Source organism: Balaenoptera ricei, chromosome 3 (genome assembly GCF_028023285.1).
Source record: "Balaenoptera ricei isolate mBalRic1 chromosome 3, mBalRic1.hap2, whole genome shotgun sequence".
Taxonomy (NCBI): domain Eukaryota; kingdom Metazoa; phylum Chordata; class Mammalia; order Artiodactyla; family Balaenopteridae; genus Balaenoptera; species Balaenoptera ricei.
In genome coordinates, this window is record NC_082641.1 from 151,607,725 (window position 1) to 151,626,987 (window position 19,263).

Below are 19,263 nucleotides of genomic sequence, written 5' to 3' on the forward strand. Positions count from 1 at the left end.
AGGTAAATTTGGACGTCAGAGCTGGTGACTGCAGCAGCAGGAGCCCCGCTGCTGCGTGCAGGGCACTTGAGCAAGCCCGGACAGCTCACTCCATTTACCAGGGCAGGACTCACTTCTTTCTCAAGAGCACAGTGTGTTCCCACTGCTCTGTCCCCTTTCCCTCTCCAGGACTTCCTCTTCCCGGCTCCTGGGGGCATTCTGAACACGCTGGTCCCACCACATCCCCGGGGAGGAAGAAAGATGAGGGGAATCAAAACACGAGGGGCCGTTCATTCAGTGTTTGCCTTGTGTCTGGCCCTGGGCTAATAAGCACTTCCCCACCGGCAGTGAGAGGGCTGGGGAGAGGCAGAGCAGTGAGGGTGAGAAGAGAGACCTGTCCGGGCCAGAGGCTCCATCCACGATGATGCGGTGACCCTAATGCCTCCTTTCTCTCTGCGGCCTTGTGACCAAGGTGCAAGAGTTGCCCAAAGGGAGTCCTCGCGGGCGAGGGCTCCACAGGAAAATCCAGAGGACAGAGGATTGCACCTTGGAGTCCTTCCTCTATCAGAAGCTTCTCCGACCCCCGGGAAGCCCTGCTGATCTGGGAAGGACCGCAGGTCACACTTCTTTTCCTTTTCTGGGTGGCTGGCCCTCCCTGGCAGTTTTGTGACCACAGTGGGTTGGCCTCCCCACCCCCGCCATGAGATTGTAACCCAAGGAAATGAGGTCACCTCTGGTTGGATCAACATTGCTCTAACGCTGGCCTGTGGTTATCAGTGACATAAGAGGCTATTCTGGCCCGGCCCGGCGGGGAGGGGAAACCTGTTCGGGTGATTGGACTTCAACCTGGACATTAATCATCCTTGGGAAAGTGGCCCCCCCAGGGTGCTCTGAGGCTCTGTGTCTGTAGGGGAGCGGCGTCCGGCTCCTCAGAGAACGTGGCCACAGAACATTCCAGCCTGTGACTGCCCAGGCTCCGGCTGCTCTTAATTATCAACCTGATGAGGATTTATAACAAGAAAACGTAGTAACTGGAACTCTCCATTGATCATTTATAGCTTAATACAACTCAGACTTTTCAGTTGTGATTTATAATAGGCAACCACATGCCAGCCACCTAAGCTAGCACTTTACAATGCGCATCTTATTTAAAGGTCACAAAACCCCTTGAGCCAAGTACTACTGTTGACATTAGTCTCACTTTATAGCTGGGGAAACTGAGGCACCAGGAAGCTAAAACCACAGTGCAGTTGGTAAGTGGTTAGCGCGAGAGTCAAACCCAGGCCTGGGGCTTCCCTGGCGGTCCAGTGGTTAGGACTCTGCACTTCCACTGCATGGGGCACAGGTTCGATCCCTGGTCAGGGAACTAAGATCCCACATGCTGTGTGGAGTGGCCAGGAGGGAAAAAAAAAAAAAAAAAACACCCAGGCCTGTCTGATGCTAAAGCATAGAATTGGTACCCAGATCCCCATATCCCGTCCTTTTCTGCCCAGAGCATTTTGGAGCCCCACGGACATGGCAGCTGCTGCTTTTTGGTCAGAATAGTTCACTGGGAGACTTGGATGCGCCCTTCTGGGGGGAGGTGGCCTCACAGGCAGGAAGCCATTGCCCACCGAGTTGGAACTTGGACGTTACCTTGAACTGTGTCCTCACACGCTCTAGTAGCAGGCCCAGAGTGGGTAGGCCAGTAACTTAGCCAGGAGGAGGAGCTCGACGGCTCCCTAGGAGCCCAGCTTACCCTCTCTGAGGCCTGGATTGTGAGCCAGGGCTGGGTAGAGAGCCATGGTCATCACGTGGAGGAGCAATGGGAGGCCTGAAGGCTTCTGAGCATAGAGTGATGGGATGGGGTTCGTGCCTCGGAAAGATCACCTCTTGCAAAGATGGGTTTGGGGCGGGGTGACCCTGGAGGCCAAGGCCTGGTGAGGGGGCTGGGCGATGACCCAAGGCAGAGGGGCTGAGGGTCCCAGGGTGATGGCTTTGGAGAAAGGGGGGGGGCAGGACTAGGTGGCTGTAAAGAGATGCTTTGGGGACATCTGCCTGGTAGGTAATAGGTACACTTACTTACACCTGGAACGGTCTAGATTTAAAACTCAAGGTCCCGGAGAGCTTGCTTGCATAACCTCATCCCTGCCCTCCCACTCCCACCCCAAGCCCTTTACTGCGAGCCTCACTGCTGGGTAAGTTTCCATTAGATCAAATTATTAAGCATGGAGGTCAGCGACTTTGGGCAGGAATCCGAAGTATTCAAGTGCTCTTCTAAAAGCAAATAAAATTGTTTTCTGTAGATGTCATTGGACTCACGCCTCAGCCTAGAATTTCAAGGCCCTCCGTTACATTCCACCTACTCTCCCCCCACCCAAACCTCCCTGGTCCCTTTCTTCCTCTCTCCCTACATGGCCACTGCTTACTGACCCCCATGCAGTCTGACGCAGTGTGGCGTCCCCCACCTGGAATGTGCCCCACCCCCCAAACAGAGGTTGTAAGCACGAGCTCTCTGCTACCGCTCAGGGAGCCCTCGTCCGGGGCAGGGCTGCGGGTGGGAAGGAGGCAGATGCTGCAGCTCCTGAGGTGTGGTGGGTAGAGATGACAGAGGGAGGCTTGAGGGACACAAGGGCCATGGGTGGGGTAGGGTGGGCATCTGCAGATTATCAGAAAGATGGTGGCCCCTGCATCACAGGTCTGCTTGGGGACCACCTGCCTCTCGGTCTTTCATTGATCCTGCCCCACCCAGTGGAATGTGGTGGAAAAAGCATGGCTCTGGGCATCAGTGGCTCCAGTGTCCGATCCTGCCTCTGCCTCTTCCTCTTCCTGGCTGTGTGATCTTAGTCAATCTTTTCTCTACCTTCCTCTGAGCCCAGTTTCATCCTTGTGAAAAGAGAACAGTAACTCCTATTAAACGCTGGCTTGCTGTTTAAATGAGATAGTACTGATATATGTGAAAAGCCCCAGCATAGTGCCTGGCTCCAGCTGGGTGCTCAGAACCGGGACATCTTGGATTAGTTCTAAGCAAGGCAAGCTTTTGTGTGGGCCTTAGAATATACCAGGGGCCTTGCACACATGTTTAATCCTCACCACAGTGCTGTGAGGTAGATCCTGTCTCTGTGCCTGTGATTATCAACTCAGTAAACATTGTGATGTTCATAATAACAATAAAAGTAGTGAGCATTCATTGGGCACATGCTCTTTTCTAAGATTATGTCTATGGTTGTCCCTATTTCACATCTGGGGAAATTGAGGCTGGTGAAGAAGGCAAAGCCCCTTGTAGAAGGTCAGCCAGCCAGTGGGTAGCAGAGCTAGGATTTGAACCCTGAGAGCATGGAAATCCAACACGCCGCCTTATTCTCTTTACCCAGAGGGGCCTGTGCTCTGTGCTAGGCCCTCAGACACAAATGATAACGTGCACACCCCTGGCCCCGGGACAGCCTGCAGCTTTACTGCCAAGTCCTCACACAGCCCTGTGAAGTAGCGAGAACCATTAGCCCTCTTTTTCTCCTTTTCTTCCTCCCCCCTTTCCTTTTTTCCTTTCCTTCTTTCTCGTGAGGTATGTGTATGATGTACAAACGGCAAAGTGCACGAATGTTAAAGGTGAAGCTTGGTGAATGCTTGCCTGTGTTCACACCCGTGTCACCATCGCCCCGTCAAGACAACACGTCTCCACCTCCTGGGAGGTTTCCTGGAGCCCCCTCCCAAGTCAGGAACCACCACCACCACTGTTCTGACTTTTATTACCATAGATTGATCTTTCCTATCTTCAGACTTAATAGAAAGCTTTCCCAGTTTTACAGTTGGGGAAACTGAGGCTCAGAGAGGCGAAGCAACTAGTCCCAGGTCCCCCAGCTTCCAAGTGGCAGAGCCAAGAGGTGAGCCCACATCTGTCTGCCACTGCCCCACGGGTTCTCATCACCCATGCTGGTGACAGGAGGAGTCAGGCCCACAAGAGCCCCCAAACAGCAGTGGTGAATCCACAGAAAGCATTGATTTTCCCTCCAGGTGGGCTGATTTCTAACCTCTGTTTGCCTTTTAAAATCAGTTCAGCCAATAACGTTAACTAGCCTTGGCAGGCTCCCGCGACTGGTGCTGAGGGCAGGCCTGCAGCGCTGGCATGGGGTGGCAGGAGGCCAGGGGCCCTGGAACATTTTCCTTGGACGTGGAAGGCAGCTGTATTGACCTCATGGGGCGGGCGGCACAGGTGATTGAACCGTGTTTATCCTGCAGCCCGGAGCCCGTCCAGAAGGTGCCTGGGAGCAGCCAGTCCTGGCCTTACGTAACCAGACTGGCCCCAAGCTCTGCAGGCCAGTGAGTTTTCCATCTCCTCCGCAGCACTTCGGCCCCTTTCTCTGGGGCGGCACTTCAGCCCCTGGGAGCCCGGGTTCCGTGGGCTGGGAGAGGCCTCCTGGGGCCTCGAGGGTGAGCTCACCTTGGTGCCACACCTGGGATTCACCTCACTCTGTGTTGAGGTCACCTCCAGAGGATTGCCAGGGGATGACATCATCCCACAATCCCTCAGTGACGTGCAGGGGCCCAGCCTCCCAGGTAGGAAAGGTGAGTAGCTTCAAGGAAGAGTCTCACTCAGCTGGGAAGGGAAACTGAGGGCTCTCTCTCCGTGATGTTCTGTTAATCACCCAGTGATCTCATTACTCAGCAACCCTACAGAGCTGCGAATTAAGGCAGGGGTAGAAATTGGGCACTGAAGGCTTAAGAAAGAGCATTTGGCTGTGAAGAATTTGATTTTCCTCCAGCATAACCTCCTGTGGTCCCCATCGCTCCTCTGCCACTGGCTCATTTGTTCTTCCTGATCTCTGACATGGGCCAATGCTATGAGCCTGCCAAGCCCAGGCCCCTGTCTCTTCTCTCACACCCTGTGGCCTCAGAGGGCAAGGGCCCCGCTCAATTTCTCCTTTGACCCTGGATGCTGAGAACGAGAGGGAGGGGAGGCAGCGTGAGCCCTGGAGAGCCTGGTGGAAGGCAGACCTGAGTTGGGGTTCCATCTTGGCCAGCTCTTGCTGTGTGACCTTGGGGATGGGACTCACCTTCTCTGAGCCTCAGTGTCCTGGTTCTAAAATGGGGATCAGTGGAATTCCCTGGTGGTCCAGTGGTTAGGACTCCATGCTTCCAGTGCAGGGGGCACGGGTTTGATCCCTGGTCAGGGAACTAAGATCCCGCATGCCGCGTGGCACAGCCAAGATAAATAAATAAATAAAATAGGGATCAGGACATTTCACAGGAGCAGAAGGGATAAGATGAATGCATATAGGCCTGATTGGGGCCTTTCCTGGCTTAATGGCCTGGAGGCCCAGCGATCTGAAGGCTAAGCCGAGTCTGTTGCTCTCTTGTCTCTGGAAACATCCTTGTGACCCCACGAGGAAACAAGCTCCAGGTATCTTTTTTTTTTTTTTTTTAAATATAATGGTGTATTTTTTAATTTATTTATTTATTTGTTTATTTATGGCTGTGTTGGGTCTTCGTTCCTCTGCGAGGGCTTTCTCTAGTTGCGGCAAGCGGGGGCCACTCTTCATCGCGGTGCGCGGGCCTCTCATTGTCGCGGCCTCTCCCGTTGCGGAGCACAGGCTCCAGACACGGAGGCTCAGTAGTTGTGGCGCACGGGCCCAGTTGCTCCGCGGCATGTGGGATCCTCCCAGACCAGGGCTTGAACCCATGTCCCCTGCACTGGCAGGCAGACTCTCAACCACTGCGCCACCAGGGAAGCCCCAGGTATCTTTTTGAGCCTACCTTTTCTTGTTAATTGAGCATCAGCTGTATCACACTAGGAGCCAGGGGCACAAAGACAGGATCTTAGTAAAAATGAAGTGCCCTTGCCCCGGCCTGACTCATTCTTTCCCAAAGAAGTGGCCATTTACAAGGCTCTCTTAGAGACCAGTTGTTTAGAGCTGACAGTCCTTTATTTTACAGCCTGTGGACAGGACCCACGGGGCCTGATTCATGTTTAAAATAACCACAGCCCGGCCACCTCAAGCACTGCCCCGTAGCTGCCCATTAGGCTGGCCTTGAGAATCGGTGCCCTCTCCCCGTGGGGAGTTTACCTGGGAATCAGAAGTGAGCTTCAGCCACAGCCATCTGGTGTCCACTCAGCGGCTCCTCGGCGACCTTGAGCTCGGCACGGCCGTATGGAACTCGGTACCTTTCCCTCCCCAATGATCCTGCTCCTCTTCCAGAGGCCCCCAGCCCAGTGAATGGTTCCAGAAAGAAACGTGGCCGTCTACTTGCATGCCTCCCTCGACCCGCCCCTGTGCCCTGTCCGTCAGCGAGTCCTGGCTGCTCCGTACACCATACCTGCATCCCTCCCTCCTCTCCATCCCCACCACTCTGGGTCCAGACCACCATCTCTGACCTGCACCACTGCAGCAGCTTCCCAGGTCTCCCTAGTGCACAGGGCCCTCTGGTTGGTCCTAAGCCTCCAGAGGGATCCTATCAAAGTGCCAGCCTCACCATGCTGCTGTGCTTAGGATCCAGTCTGATGGCCTCTGGCCCACCTAACCTGGCCCCCACCCCTTCTCCGACTGCATCGCACCCACTTCCCTTGGCTCTGTGCTGCAGCCATGGTGACCTTGGTCCAGTTACCCCAACGACCCATGCCCTTCCCGCTTCCAGACCTCTGCAGTGCTGTCCCGACGACTCTCCCTCCCTCTTTGCCAGGACAGCCTACTCATCCTTCAGACCTCAACTCCCGTCAGAGACGGCTTCCCAGCCCACTCTCCCCAGGGGTCCATCACCCCGTGAGTCCCTCCCACGGCACCCCACAGCTTTCCATCAAAGTTGGGATAAGGTGTTTGTTTAGGAGCTGAGTGGTCTCCCTAAGCTCAATGAAGGCAGAGACCGTGTCTGTCTGGTTCCTCGCTGTCTGTAGCGCCTGACAGGTAGTAAGTGCTCAAAAAGTATTTGTTGAATACTTAGCATGTTGCTAACAGATCCCAGTGCGGTGCCATTGTCCCCAACAGCAAGGTGGCCTAGCTGCCCGTGGAGCCACCTGCCCACACCGTGCCTCCCCCGCCCCACCTAGATGCCCACGTCCCTGTCCCTGAGAGCTGCAGGTATGTTACCTTACATGGTAAAGGGAACTTTACAAATGTGATTATGTCAAGGGTCTTGAGATGGGGGATGATCCTGGGTTATCCAGGTGGGCAGGATGGAATCACAGGAGTCCTTACAGGAGGGAGTTAGGAGGTCAGAGAGGAGAGAAGATGCCCTGCGGCTGGCTTGGAAGATGGAGGAAGGGGCTATGAGCCGAGGCCTCTAGACGCTGAAAAGGGCAAGAAAACTGATTCTCCCCAGGAGTACAGCCCTGCAGACCCATCTCAGACTTCGGACCTCCAGAAGTATAAGAGAATAAATGTGTATTGTCTTAAGCCATTAACTTTGTGATAATTCATTCCAGCAGCCACAGGAAAGTAATACATGTATTCGTCTAGCTGTGTCTAGAGCTTTGTGAGAGCCTGGGTGAGGATGAGTACCCAGAGAATCCTCGACTTCACAGCCGGCTGGGGGGTTGGGAGGGTGGGGGATTGAGTGGGGGGAGCTCAAGAGAGGAGGGAGTCAGGAACCGTGGGCCTGTTGGTACCTGGCCCTGATCCCTAGAACGGTCTCAATTCTCATGTAAGTGTTCAGAACACGCCATTAACAGTGGGTGGTGGTATCCCCATTTAACAGAAGGGTTCACAGAGGTGAAGTTATCTGCCTGAGTTCCATAGAAAAGTGGCAGAGTCACGATTGGAAAATGAATCCGTCTGACTCCGTGCTCTTGCCGCCGTCCCGTCCAGTCCTTCTGCCCTCCTTCTAAGGGGTAAGGCCCGCATTTGGAGAGCGCCACGGAGATGGGAGCCCTGCTCCCCCTGTGCTTGAGCAGGTCCAGGCTTCCCCCAGATGGGAGTCTGGGTTGTCTGAGCAGTGGTCACCAAGTGAAGTGTCCCTGGCTGTCCCCTGCAGCCAGGATGGGTGTCCCCATCTCAACAAGGCTTCTGTACTTGTCTCCTTCAGTGTGAACGAGTTGTACGTCGATGACCCGGACAAGGACAGCGGGGGCAAAATTGACGTCAGCCTGAACATCAGTCTACCCAATTTGCACTGTGAATGTGAGTATTCCCAGCAGCTCTCTGCTCCGGCAAGACACTTCCTCTAGACAGTGCTGTGTGTGCAGAAATGGCGAGACAACCAGGACAAGTTAAGTGGATGGCAAGCTGCAAACAACGGGCAGCAGGAAACTCTCCCCACTTTTGTGGGGCAGGACGTAATCAAATGTGCACGCACTTGGATGTTTTTTGGAATAAAAAAACACAAGACACTGCCAACGGTTTACCTCTGGAGAGTAGCCATGTTGGCGGGGGGACGCGGACAGTGTCTCTGAGGTCAAGCTCCCAAGAAGTAAAACCTAGATTTTCTGCAAGTGGTTTATTGAGAGAGCGCTCCCAGGAGGAACCTGTAAGGGCATGAGGGTGGTGAGAAGACAGACAGAGGTGTGTGTTCAGCTGATGTCTAATTGCGGCCTGATCCCACGGGGAGCCATGGCGTGTGAATGACGTCGTAGTCTGTCTCGCCTGGTAGCAAGGGGGCTGGGCTGTTAGTATCCATACCCTCGGCTGATGGGTACAGGGTGGTGTGTGGGGATGGGTGCGGGCCGTGGAACCTCCCAAGCATCCCAAGGCAAGGGGACCTCCAACCAGCCAAGAGCGGTCACCAGGAGAAGGATGCAGCTCTGAGCTGTTAGCAGCCGTGGCAAACATCCTTTTTGACTTCACACTCCATTGTGTGTCTGTGTGTTTTGTTTTGTTTTACTTTATGTGTTTCAACCAGGAGAATGAATTACCTGTGTAAAACAGAACCCACTGGGAGTCTGGTTTGGAGTCAGATTCTGGCTCCTTTGTTTACTAAAACTGTGTGACCCTGGCTAAGGTGACCCCTCTGAGCCTCAGTTTCCTCAACTGTGAAATGGGCGTAGTGCCATCTCTTGCTTGAGGTTGTTGGGAGGATCTAATGAGCTGGTTCCTAGATTTGTTAATGAGTAGACTGGGTTTCCAGCTGTCCCTCTGCCCCAGCCTGGCACGGACCCCATGCAGACCCTTCTCCTCCTTCTACTCCCTTCCTTCCTCCTGAAAGGCAGAACATTGGGCGGGTCTGTGTCACAGATGGGGAGAGATTCAGCTCTGTTATTGCTTTTGGTGAGAATTACATCACAGTTTTGAATGCGCCATGGGCCCCGAGCCAGGGAACCTGTTGAAATGGGTTGGTTTTATTTTTATTTTTTCTCTTTCTCTCAGAGAAATAATTTGTCTGGCAGCTTCTCATTCAGGAGTTGGTTGTGTCTCTGGAGCAAGGAAATTCTGAGGCCAGAGGACTGGGACCCGGGGGGCAGGGGCAGGAAAGGATGTGGTTCCAGGCTCGGTCCCAGCTCCAGGCGGTGGCCCAGGAGGGGTGGGCGACCTGAAGCTGCCGGCTGTGCTAATCCACCGGGCCCTGCCCACCCCAGCGGCTCCCACTAGAGCCCCGCACTTCGGCTTTTCTTTCAAAGAACTTCAAATTTTTATTATAGGAAAAAGAAAACGCATGCTCACTATTACACCTTTGGAAAATCCAGAGCAGCAGAGAGAGAAGTCGCCCATAATTCCACCCCCGCTGACAACATCAGTTGACATTTGATGCCGTTCCATCCCGCTGGCCTTCCGTTCCCTGCATTTCTAAACATGGCTGAGATCATGCTGCCTGTGCAATCTCATATCCTGCTTTTAAAAATAATCTTTTTCTGGTAAACAACTAATACAGGGATACATTGTTTTATTTTTTAAAAAGATACATGTTCAAAATACAGAAATATATAAAGAAAAAAGTAAAAGAAGTACGTGCTTCCCACATGCCGACCACCGCAGAGGAAGCCCCTGTTAGCAGTTGGGACCCCTTCACTCACCCCTGTGTATCTCTGTCTGTCTGTCTGTCTGCAAACATATGTCATGTTTGGTGTGTTTTTTTTTTTTTTTTTCTTTTTACGTAATTGGGACCCAACTACAGGGAACCTTTCTGGGATTTCTTGTTTTTTCCATTTATATCATGGAGCTGTTCTTATATTACTCATAATATTAGTAAAATAATAACCACAGCTGCCATTTATTCAGCTCTTACTCGGGGGCAGACCCTGTCCTGAATCCTTTGGCTGTGTTCGTGCCTTAAGATGAGAGGTGTTCTAGCAGAGTGGCCAAAGGGTGTGGGCTCTGGATCCAGACTCTATGGGTTTCAACCCAGGCGCCATTGTTTCTTAGCTGTGAGATCTCAGGCAAGTTACTTAACCTCTCTGTGCGTCAGCGTCCCCCAGTATAGGATGGGTCTGATAATATTATCTTCCCCACAGGGATGTTCAGATGGTGCCTTCTTATGGAAAAGGCACTTGCAAGAGTGTCTAGCCCATAGTAAGTTCTGTTTTAATTTTTTTCATCCTCGCAAGCCTAGGATAGAACAAGCAACTGAGGCACAAAAAGGTTAGGTGACTTGCTCGAGGTGCCACAGCGTAGGGGCAGAGCCAGGAACCACAGGATAGGACAGACAGGACAGCCCAGACAGCCCCAGAGCTCACACTGCCCCTCCCCACATATGGGTTTGGCTCATTCCTTGTACCCACTGCACAGCATTCCGGAGGGGGCTGTGCCATTGACCAGTGCCCTGTTGACAGGCAGTTGGGTTGCTTCCAGTCGTCACACTTTCAAATAAGGTTGCTCAGAGCCTTGTGCACACGTCTGGACGCGTGTGCGTCTGGAGGACGGGCTCCCCGTGGGTGGAACTGCTGAGTCAAACGGGGACCTGCTTGCATTTCTTTTAATCCGAACGTTACGACATCAGCATTTCCCACGTATGACAGACCCGGAAGCATCATTTTTAGCGGCGCATCGCACTCCCTTGTATGGATGGGCCCTCGCATACTTCCATGCCCATTGAGGAATACTGGGTTCTTCCCATTTTTCCCTTTTACAGTCAGCTCACTGAAAATTGCTTCCAGCTGCTCTTTCTCTGTATCGCAACCTGCTTTCTAGCGCTCCGATCAGGGAAATCTCTGCATTTCCATAGTTTCCAGGGATCCTCGCTTGCCTCTTGGACCATCTCAGGGAATACAGTTGGCTTGGGCCTGCCCATTTTGCAGATTAGGAAGCTGAGTCACAGTAGGTGATGGAGAGTCACATTGGAGTCAGGACCAGGACTCCAGACCCCTTAGTGCACTGAGGAACCCAGAAAAGTGCCCACACTCCTGGAGGGCAGGGCCTGGAGGAGCAGGCACTGGGTAAAGGAAGATGTGAATGAATGACTGCCTGAGCCTGAATGACGCCCAGGGAACCCAGAGACTGTCTGAGATGTAGTAAGTGCTGACATTTATTATGTACTTGCCACCTACTGAGCATCAGGCCCCGTTCTAAGCCTTTTCGACACATATTACTTATCTGATCCTGGTGATTCTCCAAGGAAGCTTTAATTGTTATCCCCGCCCACTCCTCACTCCCTCCCCCCACCCCCGCCATTTACAGAGAAGGAAACCAAGGCATCGAGAGGTTAAGTGCCTCAGCCAAGGTTGCAAGCTGGTAAAAGGCAGGGCCGGGATTCAGACCACGTCCTAAGCCTGACCCTCTGCTGCCTCCCTGCAGAGCCTCACGGCCAGCAGGCTCTGCACCCCTGCAGCCTGCAGTCCTCCATCCCTGGCCCACTCAGCTACTGCCTTCCCTGGCTCTTTCCAGCCGGCAGTGGCAGTGGCAGGGGACAGGAATGCTCGCTCGCTCTCGGTCCAGCCATCACTTTCTCCTCCTCCTCTGCTGGCTGACCCCTTTCTCTGTGGCTCTGGACCCTAGACTGTGAGCTCCTGGATGGCCGGGGGCCCTGCCTGTCCATGAAGTGGATGAATGAGGGGTCCCGAGAGGAGGGGACTGGTCCCGTTTTTCTGGATGTTTGTGACTCTTCTCTCCTTGCCTCCTGCAGTGGTCGGGCTCGACATCCAGGATGAGATGGGCAGGCACGAAGTGGGGCACATTGACAACTCGATGAGGATCCCGCTGAACAACGGGGTGGGCTGCCGCTTCGAGGGGCAGTTCAGCATCAACAAGGTACAGAGACCCTGCCTGGTCCCCTCTCACCTTGCTCCCCATCCCCGTGGTCCCCTTCCTCCCTGGAAACTGGATGGTGGAGCTGTGTGCCCACTTGCCCTCCCCTGTGTCCAGAGCCCTGGCAAGCTGAGGGCCAGCATCCAGGCACCTGGCAGTTCCTGCTGAGAATCTGGAGCGGGGGTGGGTTTCAGGCTCCCTGAGGTTTGGAGCCCCAGCTGGCTGGTTCAGGAAGGAGCTACTTCTCTCCCCAACGCAGAAGGAGTGGGTGGTGAGAAGACGGTAGAATTGGCAGCCCTGAGCCCGAGTGTGCGTCCTAGCCCTACCCCGTCTTGGCCAAGCAATGCCCTCTAGGTCACTAGACCTGTCTTAGCCTCAGTTTTCACACCTTTAGGCTGAGGATGTGATGATATAATAATATGGTACCTTCTACTTTACAAAGTGTATGTGATGATTAAATGAGCACACATTCATTCATTCAGAACACTTTTATGGAACACCTGCTGTGTTCCAGGGTGGGTTACTGGCTCTGGGCAATGCCTGGACTAGGTGGGCAGCGTTCTTGCGCTGGCGGGGCTTCCGTTCTAGTGGAGCGAGGCAGACAGTGTGCAAACTGGAAAGCATTTCAGTGGGTGGTAAGTGCTGTGATGAGGAATGAAGCAGGGGAGGAGTGAGAGTGGATAGGTTTGAAAGTACCTGGTCAGCTCCAAAGGACCATTCAGGTATTGCTGCTGTTTTGTCGCTAGAACCAGGAACTTCAGATTCTAAGTTAAAGGTGTGAGCGCGGTGCATTTGGGAGAGCTGGGGAATCCCGGCAGCAGCCAGAACTCTTCTCGGCTCTTTTTTCTATAAGATTTATTTATTTATTTGGTTGTGCCGGGTCTTAATTGCAGCGCACGGCATCTTCATTGCTGCACACAGGATCTTTGTTGTGGCATGTGGGATCTTTAGTTGCTGCACGCGGGCTCTTAGTTGTGGCATGCGGGATCCAGTTCCCTGACCAGGGATCGAACCCAGGCCCCCTGCATTGGAAGCACGGAGTCTTAACCACTGGACCAACAGGGAAGTCCCTTCTCGGCTCTTTTTATGTGTTATCACAGTGGAGCCTCTCAACAGCCTGTGAGGTGGCACCATTTTACAGATGAGGAACCTGAGACCCAGAGAGGTTAAGTATCTCGGCCAAGGTTGCACAGCTATCCCCATGTCCCACAACTCCCCTTCCCAATCCCAGCCAGGCTGAGCCGCTGGCTTCTGCCTGCCCTCCTGTAGCCTCTGCTCAGATGCCCTTCCTCTAATCCCTGCCATCTCATTGAGAGGTTGCAAACTCACTGGCCACACACAACCCAAAAACCAGTTACATTTGCCCCATACAGTATTCAGATCCATCAGAGTCAATATCAAAAGACCGGGAGTCCAGATTTCTAGCTTTTAAAAGTCAGAGGCTCTAGCCGCACTGGACCCGAGTTTCACTGGAAACAACAATCTGGAGCTAATGACCCCGTTAGACAGTATGCCCTCCTTCCTGCAGTCCCCGCTGGATGGCTGTGAGCCTTGGCCCAGATGCCTGGGACACCTGGACCTGTCTCTCTGTCTCCATGTGGTCTCTCCATGTGGTTTTCTTCCATGACAGCTCAGGGCTCCTTAAGAGCTAAAGCAGACACTATCACTTCTGCCAAACTTTATGGCTTAACAGGAATCAGGTGCCTGCCCAGGTTCCATGGGGGAGGGGGGGACCAGCCAAGGGTGCGGGTGCTGGGAGGTGTGGTTCGTGGGGACTCTCTTTGCTGATTAGCTACCACACAGGGTCTTCGCTGTGCCCCGTGATTAGGATTTATGGTGCTTGTGATGGTAGCCATTTGAAGGTTTTAAGCAGGGAAGCAATGCAGTCGGATTTATGCTTTATAACCTCACTATCAATACAGTAGCCACCAGCTCCGTTTAAGTTGATTAAAATTAAGTAAAATTCAGGCCCCCAGTCTCACTAGCCACACTGCAGGCACTCCGTGGCCACATGTGGCTAGTGGCTGCCGTGTTAGCACAGATAAGAAACATTTCCATCATCAGGGAGAGTTCTCCTGGACAGCAAACCTTTAGAAAGATCACTGTGTCATCTGTTTGGGGAGAGACTGGACAGGACCAAGAGCAGAGGTCACAGACAGTGCTTGTGGCAGTGGCATTGGAGAGAAGGGTGCAGATTAGGGAGGTGGAGTCAACAAGACTTACTGATCAATTGGTTGTGGGTGGTGAGGACAAGAGTGGAATCAGAGAAACCTCTTAGGTTTTTGTCTTGACAACCAGGCAGTCCCATTTTCTAAATATGGAAGCTTGGGAAAGCATGGATTCTGTGCAAGGTGGGGCTGGGACTCGGTCCGTCAGTTTTGGACACATTTCATTCAGGATTCCCATTAGAGATGTTAAATTGGAAGTTGAGGGGGTGCTTGTGGAGTGCAAGAGAGAGCTCTGGGCTGGAGATGTAAATGTAGGAGTCATCGGTAAACAGATGATGTTGGCCTTCATAGGCCTACATCAGTGCTACTCAAAGTGGGGCCCTCAGATTGCAGCAACATGGATGGACCTAAATGATTATTATACTAAGTAAAGTAAGTCAGACAGACAAAGACCAATACCATACTATATCACTTATATGTGGAATCTAAAATATGACACAAATGAGAGCAGACTTGTGGTAATCAAGGGGGAGGGAGGGTGGGGAAGGGATGGATTGGGAGTTTGGGGTTAGCAGATGCAAACTATTATATATAGAATGGATAAACAACAAGGCCCTACTGTATAGCACAGGGAACTAACTATATTCAATATCTGTGATAAACCATAATGGAAAAGAATATTTTTAAAAGAATGTATATATGTGTATAACTGAATCACTTTGCTGTACAGCAGAGATGAACACAACGTTGTAAATCCACTATACTTCAATAAAAACAAACAAACAAAGTGAGGCCCCCAAACCAGCAGTATCAGCGTCACCTGGAACCTGTTAAGAATGCAGATTCTCAGGCCCCACTTTGGATCTACTGAATCTGTGTTGTAACAAGCCCCCCAGGGGATCCTGATGCCACTCATGTTTGAGGATCATTGGTCTAAGCTAGATTACCTAGGGAGAGGTGTAGAACGTCCTAAACCTGGGGTCCACAGACGCCCCAGGGAATGCAGATCAAATTCAAAGAGTCTGTGAACCTGGGTGGGGAAAAAAATGACATGTTTATTCTTACGAAGCTCTAACTCCAATTTAGCGTTCTCGTCTATGATGAATGTAGGCAATGAACCATAGTAGCATTAGCAGCACCCTTGACCTTGTCACCAATAGAAATTGCCGATATGTATATCACATTAAAATTGTCACAGGTCATTCTGAGCTGCTGTTTACATTCATTGCTGTTTTGAAATTACAGTAATTTGTTGACCCGCGATCAGGTCTTATTATTTGCTGCATTATTAAAGAGGCATGTGCAAATGTTTGATCTGTTTTAATTACTGTTTAAAACATCATTTCTTTCCTCTGTGATCCTATGTGTTTTATGCATTCGAAACTTTTAAAGCATTTAAAACATAGGTGTCGGCAGACTGGCAACGGGTCCGTGGCACCAAAAATGTAAGAACCTAAGGTCTTGATAAGGATGCCGTTTGAGGACCGATTTCTGATGCGTGCCAGTGTTTAGAAGTGGGGAGGAAGGATAGAAGGAGCAGCCAGATAGGTAGGAGGAAACCAGGGCTGAGCGGGCCCCAGAATCTGGAAGAGAACATGAATCAAAGAGGAGGGCTGGTGCTGCAAGGACGGGGTGGACCACTGACCCATGTGCTGCAGAGAAAGCCCACGTGGGAGAGAAGGGGGCCACTGCACAGCCAAGCCCTTGGGATGCTGGCTGCAGTGGAGGGCATGCCTTGGAGATGAGGGAAGGCCAGTGTGGGCACGATGCAGGGAGGTGGGCGAATTGTTGGTGGGCCAGGCTCTCACTCTGCCTCTGATGCCCTCTCTCTGCCCCCATCTGTGTGCCTGGAGAGCTGCTGCTCACCCACAGGTCTCGTTGACGTGGGTACCTGAGCGGGAGCCCTCCCTCCCCTTCCCCTGCCCCTGCCCCTCCCATCATGAACCTTATGTTGCTCTTGTCCGTATCACATTCTGACTTCCTTTGATCATTGCCCCCCGCCCCCGGCTCATTCACTCATACATCCTTCTCTTGAGTGTCTGCTGTGTGCCTGGCTTCACACTTGGTACCAGGGTGCAGTGCCCAGAGAAGCAACTGATGTCCCTGCCCTTAGTGGCACTTACAGTCTATTACGGGGTGACAGGTAAACACTCAAACAAGCCAATATATAATTTGATGAAGCAGCCGGGAAGAGAATGAAGGGGGTGTTATGGTGGGGAATTAAGGAGGAGACCCACTGAGATAGGGTCATAAGGGAAGGCCTGTCTTCGGGGTTGAAAGATGGTTGAAGATGAACAGACACATGCCTGCCTCCCTATTGGGGGGGCCTCCCCTAGGAGGGTATGATCACCTGGGTTAAACAGATATAAACACCTCAGACGGTGAACAGGAGGGACCACGTTTACTCAGCACCGAGTATGGGGTGGGCACAGGAGAGACGGGACAACCACCCAGGAGATGGCCCAGCGCCACACTCTCCTCAACTTGGCAAACATGCCCCAGGCTGCGGGTGGCTTCCCTTAGACAGGCTCCAGGGAGGCCCCCCGCTGGCTCTGGCTGAACCGGAGCTTGCTCTTTGGGGTCAGACAGACCTATGGTTGAGAATCCTGGCTACAATGCTCACTGGTTGAATGACTGGGCAGTTTAGCCTCTCTCAGCCTCGGTTTCCTCATCTGTAAAATGGGATAATGATACTGCACTCACAGGTTGTGAGTTGTGAACAGATTAAAATCTGTAAAGCACATATGGCAGTAGGGATGGGACAAGTCTCGGTGCCCTTCCCCGGCTGGCCTTAACTCCTGTCAGTGGGGTGTCTGTGATCTCATCATCTGGCACCCACCGTCACTTGGCTGCAAGTGTGCTCGTGAAATGTGCGTGGATAACGTCCAAGAAGTGAGTCTTCTCTGGTCAGGCGACAGCTGAGATTCTAGAATAGGGTCACACCAGCCCTCACCTTTTGGCTGCCGCCACCTATTGGGTTCTCACCCGACCCTTTACTAGTATTAACTCATTTAGTCCTTGTGACAGTCCTAAGGAAACAGGCACAAGGGATTAAGTGACCTGCCTAAGGGCCGGGAGCTAGGATTTGAACCCAGGCTGCCTGGTACCAGGGCCCCTGCTCTGTCTCCTGCACCCCTGCTTGTTGCTGCTTCTGGCCAGCATCTCAGTCACAGCTGAGGCCAGCCTCTGCCCCCCGATCCTTGGAGGGTTAAGAGTTCGTGTCTTCCTGGAGCTCTCAGTCAAGGGGTGCTCAGATAAGAAAGCCAGCCGTGATGACGGGCGAGGTCAGCAGCTGGCCCCCGCCCCTATATCTCCCAGCATCAGGCTCACACTTGCCCCGCGGCCCCCTTATCCATCCATCAGGAAGTCAGCCAGCAGCCAGATGTCAGAGTTCACATGTTTCAAGCTGCGCCAGCAGCCCCCAGCAGGCCCCCAGCAGCCCCGGAGTCCTTGCTTAATCACCCACCCCCCTGGAGGAGGACAGAATGGGCCAGGGTTTGGGGCCTGGCTCCATCTATATGTTTTTAAAACCCGTCAGAGACAATGACGTAGGTTCCTAAGTCACAGCTCTAAAAGCATCGTCTTTGCTTTCTTCAGCCCAGCGTGTGCTGGCGTGAGTCAGCCACCTGTGATGGATTCCGTGCCGAGGGGGAGTGGGTCACTGAGTCACAGCCTCAAGGGGCAGCAGCGGGTGGCACATATGCGGGCGCCAGCCTCCTTGACTCACCTAGCTCTGGGAGCGTGAGGCCCAGACTCCAAACCCAGTTCTGAACTCCGCCCACGGCCCTGTCCATGGGAGGCCCCATGTCACTGCATAGAAGAACTCTGAAGGATGCACACCGGATGCTATTTGTTTCTTACTTCTGGGGGCGGTAGGCAATGGGAAGTTCAGTTCTGACTTTATCACATGGATTTTTAATAGTGAAAATATATCCAGGTATTATTTATATAAGTAAAAATGAAGTTTAAAGTATTTTTAGAATACAGTAGGGTTTTCCCCACACCCTGCCCATGTACATGCTTGTTCCCTCTTCTGGGAGGGTTCTTGTCTCTTGGCTCAGACATGTTCATCCTGTAAACCCAACCCAATAGCACCTGCCATCGGCTTTGTATTCACCTCATTTAATCCCCCCATAACCTTTTTCGGTTATTATCCCCATTTTCTTGATGGGGAAGCTGAGGCACAGAGTGGTTAATGACCTTTCCCAAGGTTCCCCAGCTAGGAAGAGAGGACAGACTGGAGCCCGCATGTGGCCCTCACCTGCTACTCTACCATGGGTAATCGGGCCCCTGAAGCGGGCAGTGCTATCCTTCCAGGGAGATCTTTCAGAGCTGTTGTTTCTGTTCACCCCAGCCAGACCCAGCAGGTTGCCCCCCCATTCCAAGCAGCCCATGGCACACTTAACTCTGAGCTCACTGAGCCTGGGCCATGCCCTGTTAGCCTGGTACCTCTCACGTCAGTCCAGAGCTTAGGCCCTAGTGAAGACATTAATATTCCTGCAGGAAACCCACAACTTTGTGTTTGAGACAGGCGTGCTTACAAAATAAGCGGATGCTAAGCTGTAAACCTTATTCCTTCCTCTAGTGCAGCTCGTTAAACTTTTGTTGAGCTGGAATAAAATAAACCCTGAGTTTTTCACTGTGGTGTTTGGGGCCTTTGCTAAACAGCCCCACCTCCCTCTTAATGCCTCTTTGTTTCCTGCTGTGGCCACTCCCCCAGGCCTCTCTTTTATTCGGGGTTCAGTAATACCAAGCTCTTCGAATTTCTTACACATGCCCAACTGGGCAGTTTCTGATCTCCATACTTGTTCATGCTGTTCCCTCTGCCCAAATGCCTTTCCCCTTATCCCTGAGTGATGCAGACTCATCTTCAGAGCCTTAGCACAGGGTGTTCTTTCCCCTGAGAACACCCACAGCTGAGCTGGGGGCCCTCCCCCGTGGCTCCCACAGTCTTTGCATCCCTCTGGTCCAGTGTAGGTCATGCAGTCTCATTTTCTGTTCCAAGTCTGTGTCACAGCAGGCCAGGGGCTCATCCA

The 19,263-nt window shown here is 52.6% G+C and overlaps 1 protein-coding gene across 1 annotated transcript in view; it reads left to right on the plus strand.

The window, feature by feature from the left end:
* ERGIC1 (endoplasmic reticulum-golgi intermediate compartment 1) overlaps nt 1-19,263 on the plus strand; it is a 110,070-nt gene that overhangs the window by 64,454 nt on the left and 26,353 nt on the right. Inside the window, exons 4-5 of the mRNA XM_059917683.1 lie at nt 7,972-8,066; nt 11,938-12,062. Of these exons, the coding sequence (XP_059773666.1) occupies nt 7,972-8,066; nt 11,938-12,062 (220 nt within the window). The remainder of the gene's footprint in view (nt 1-7,971; nt 8,067-11,937; nt 12,063-19,263) is intronic.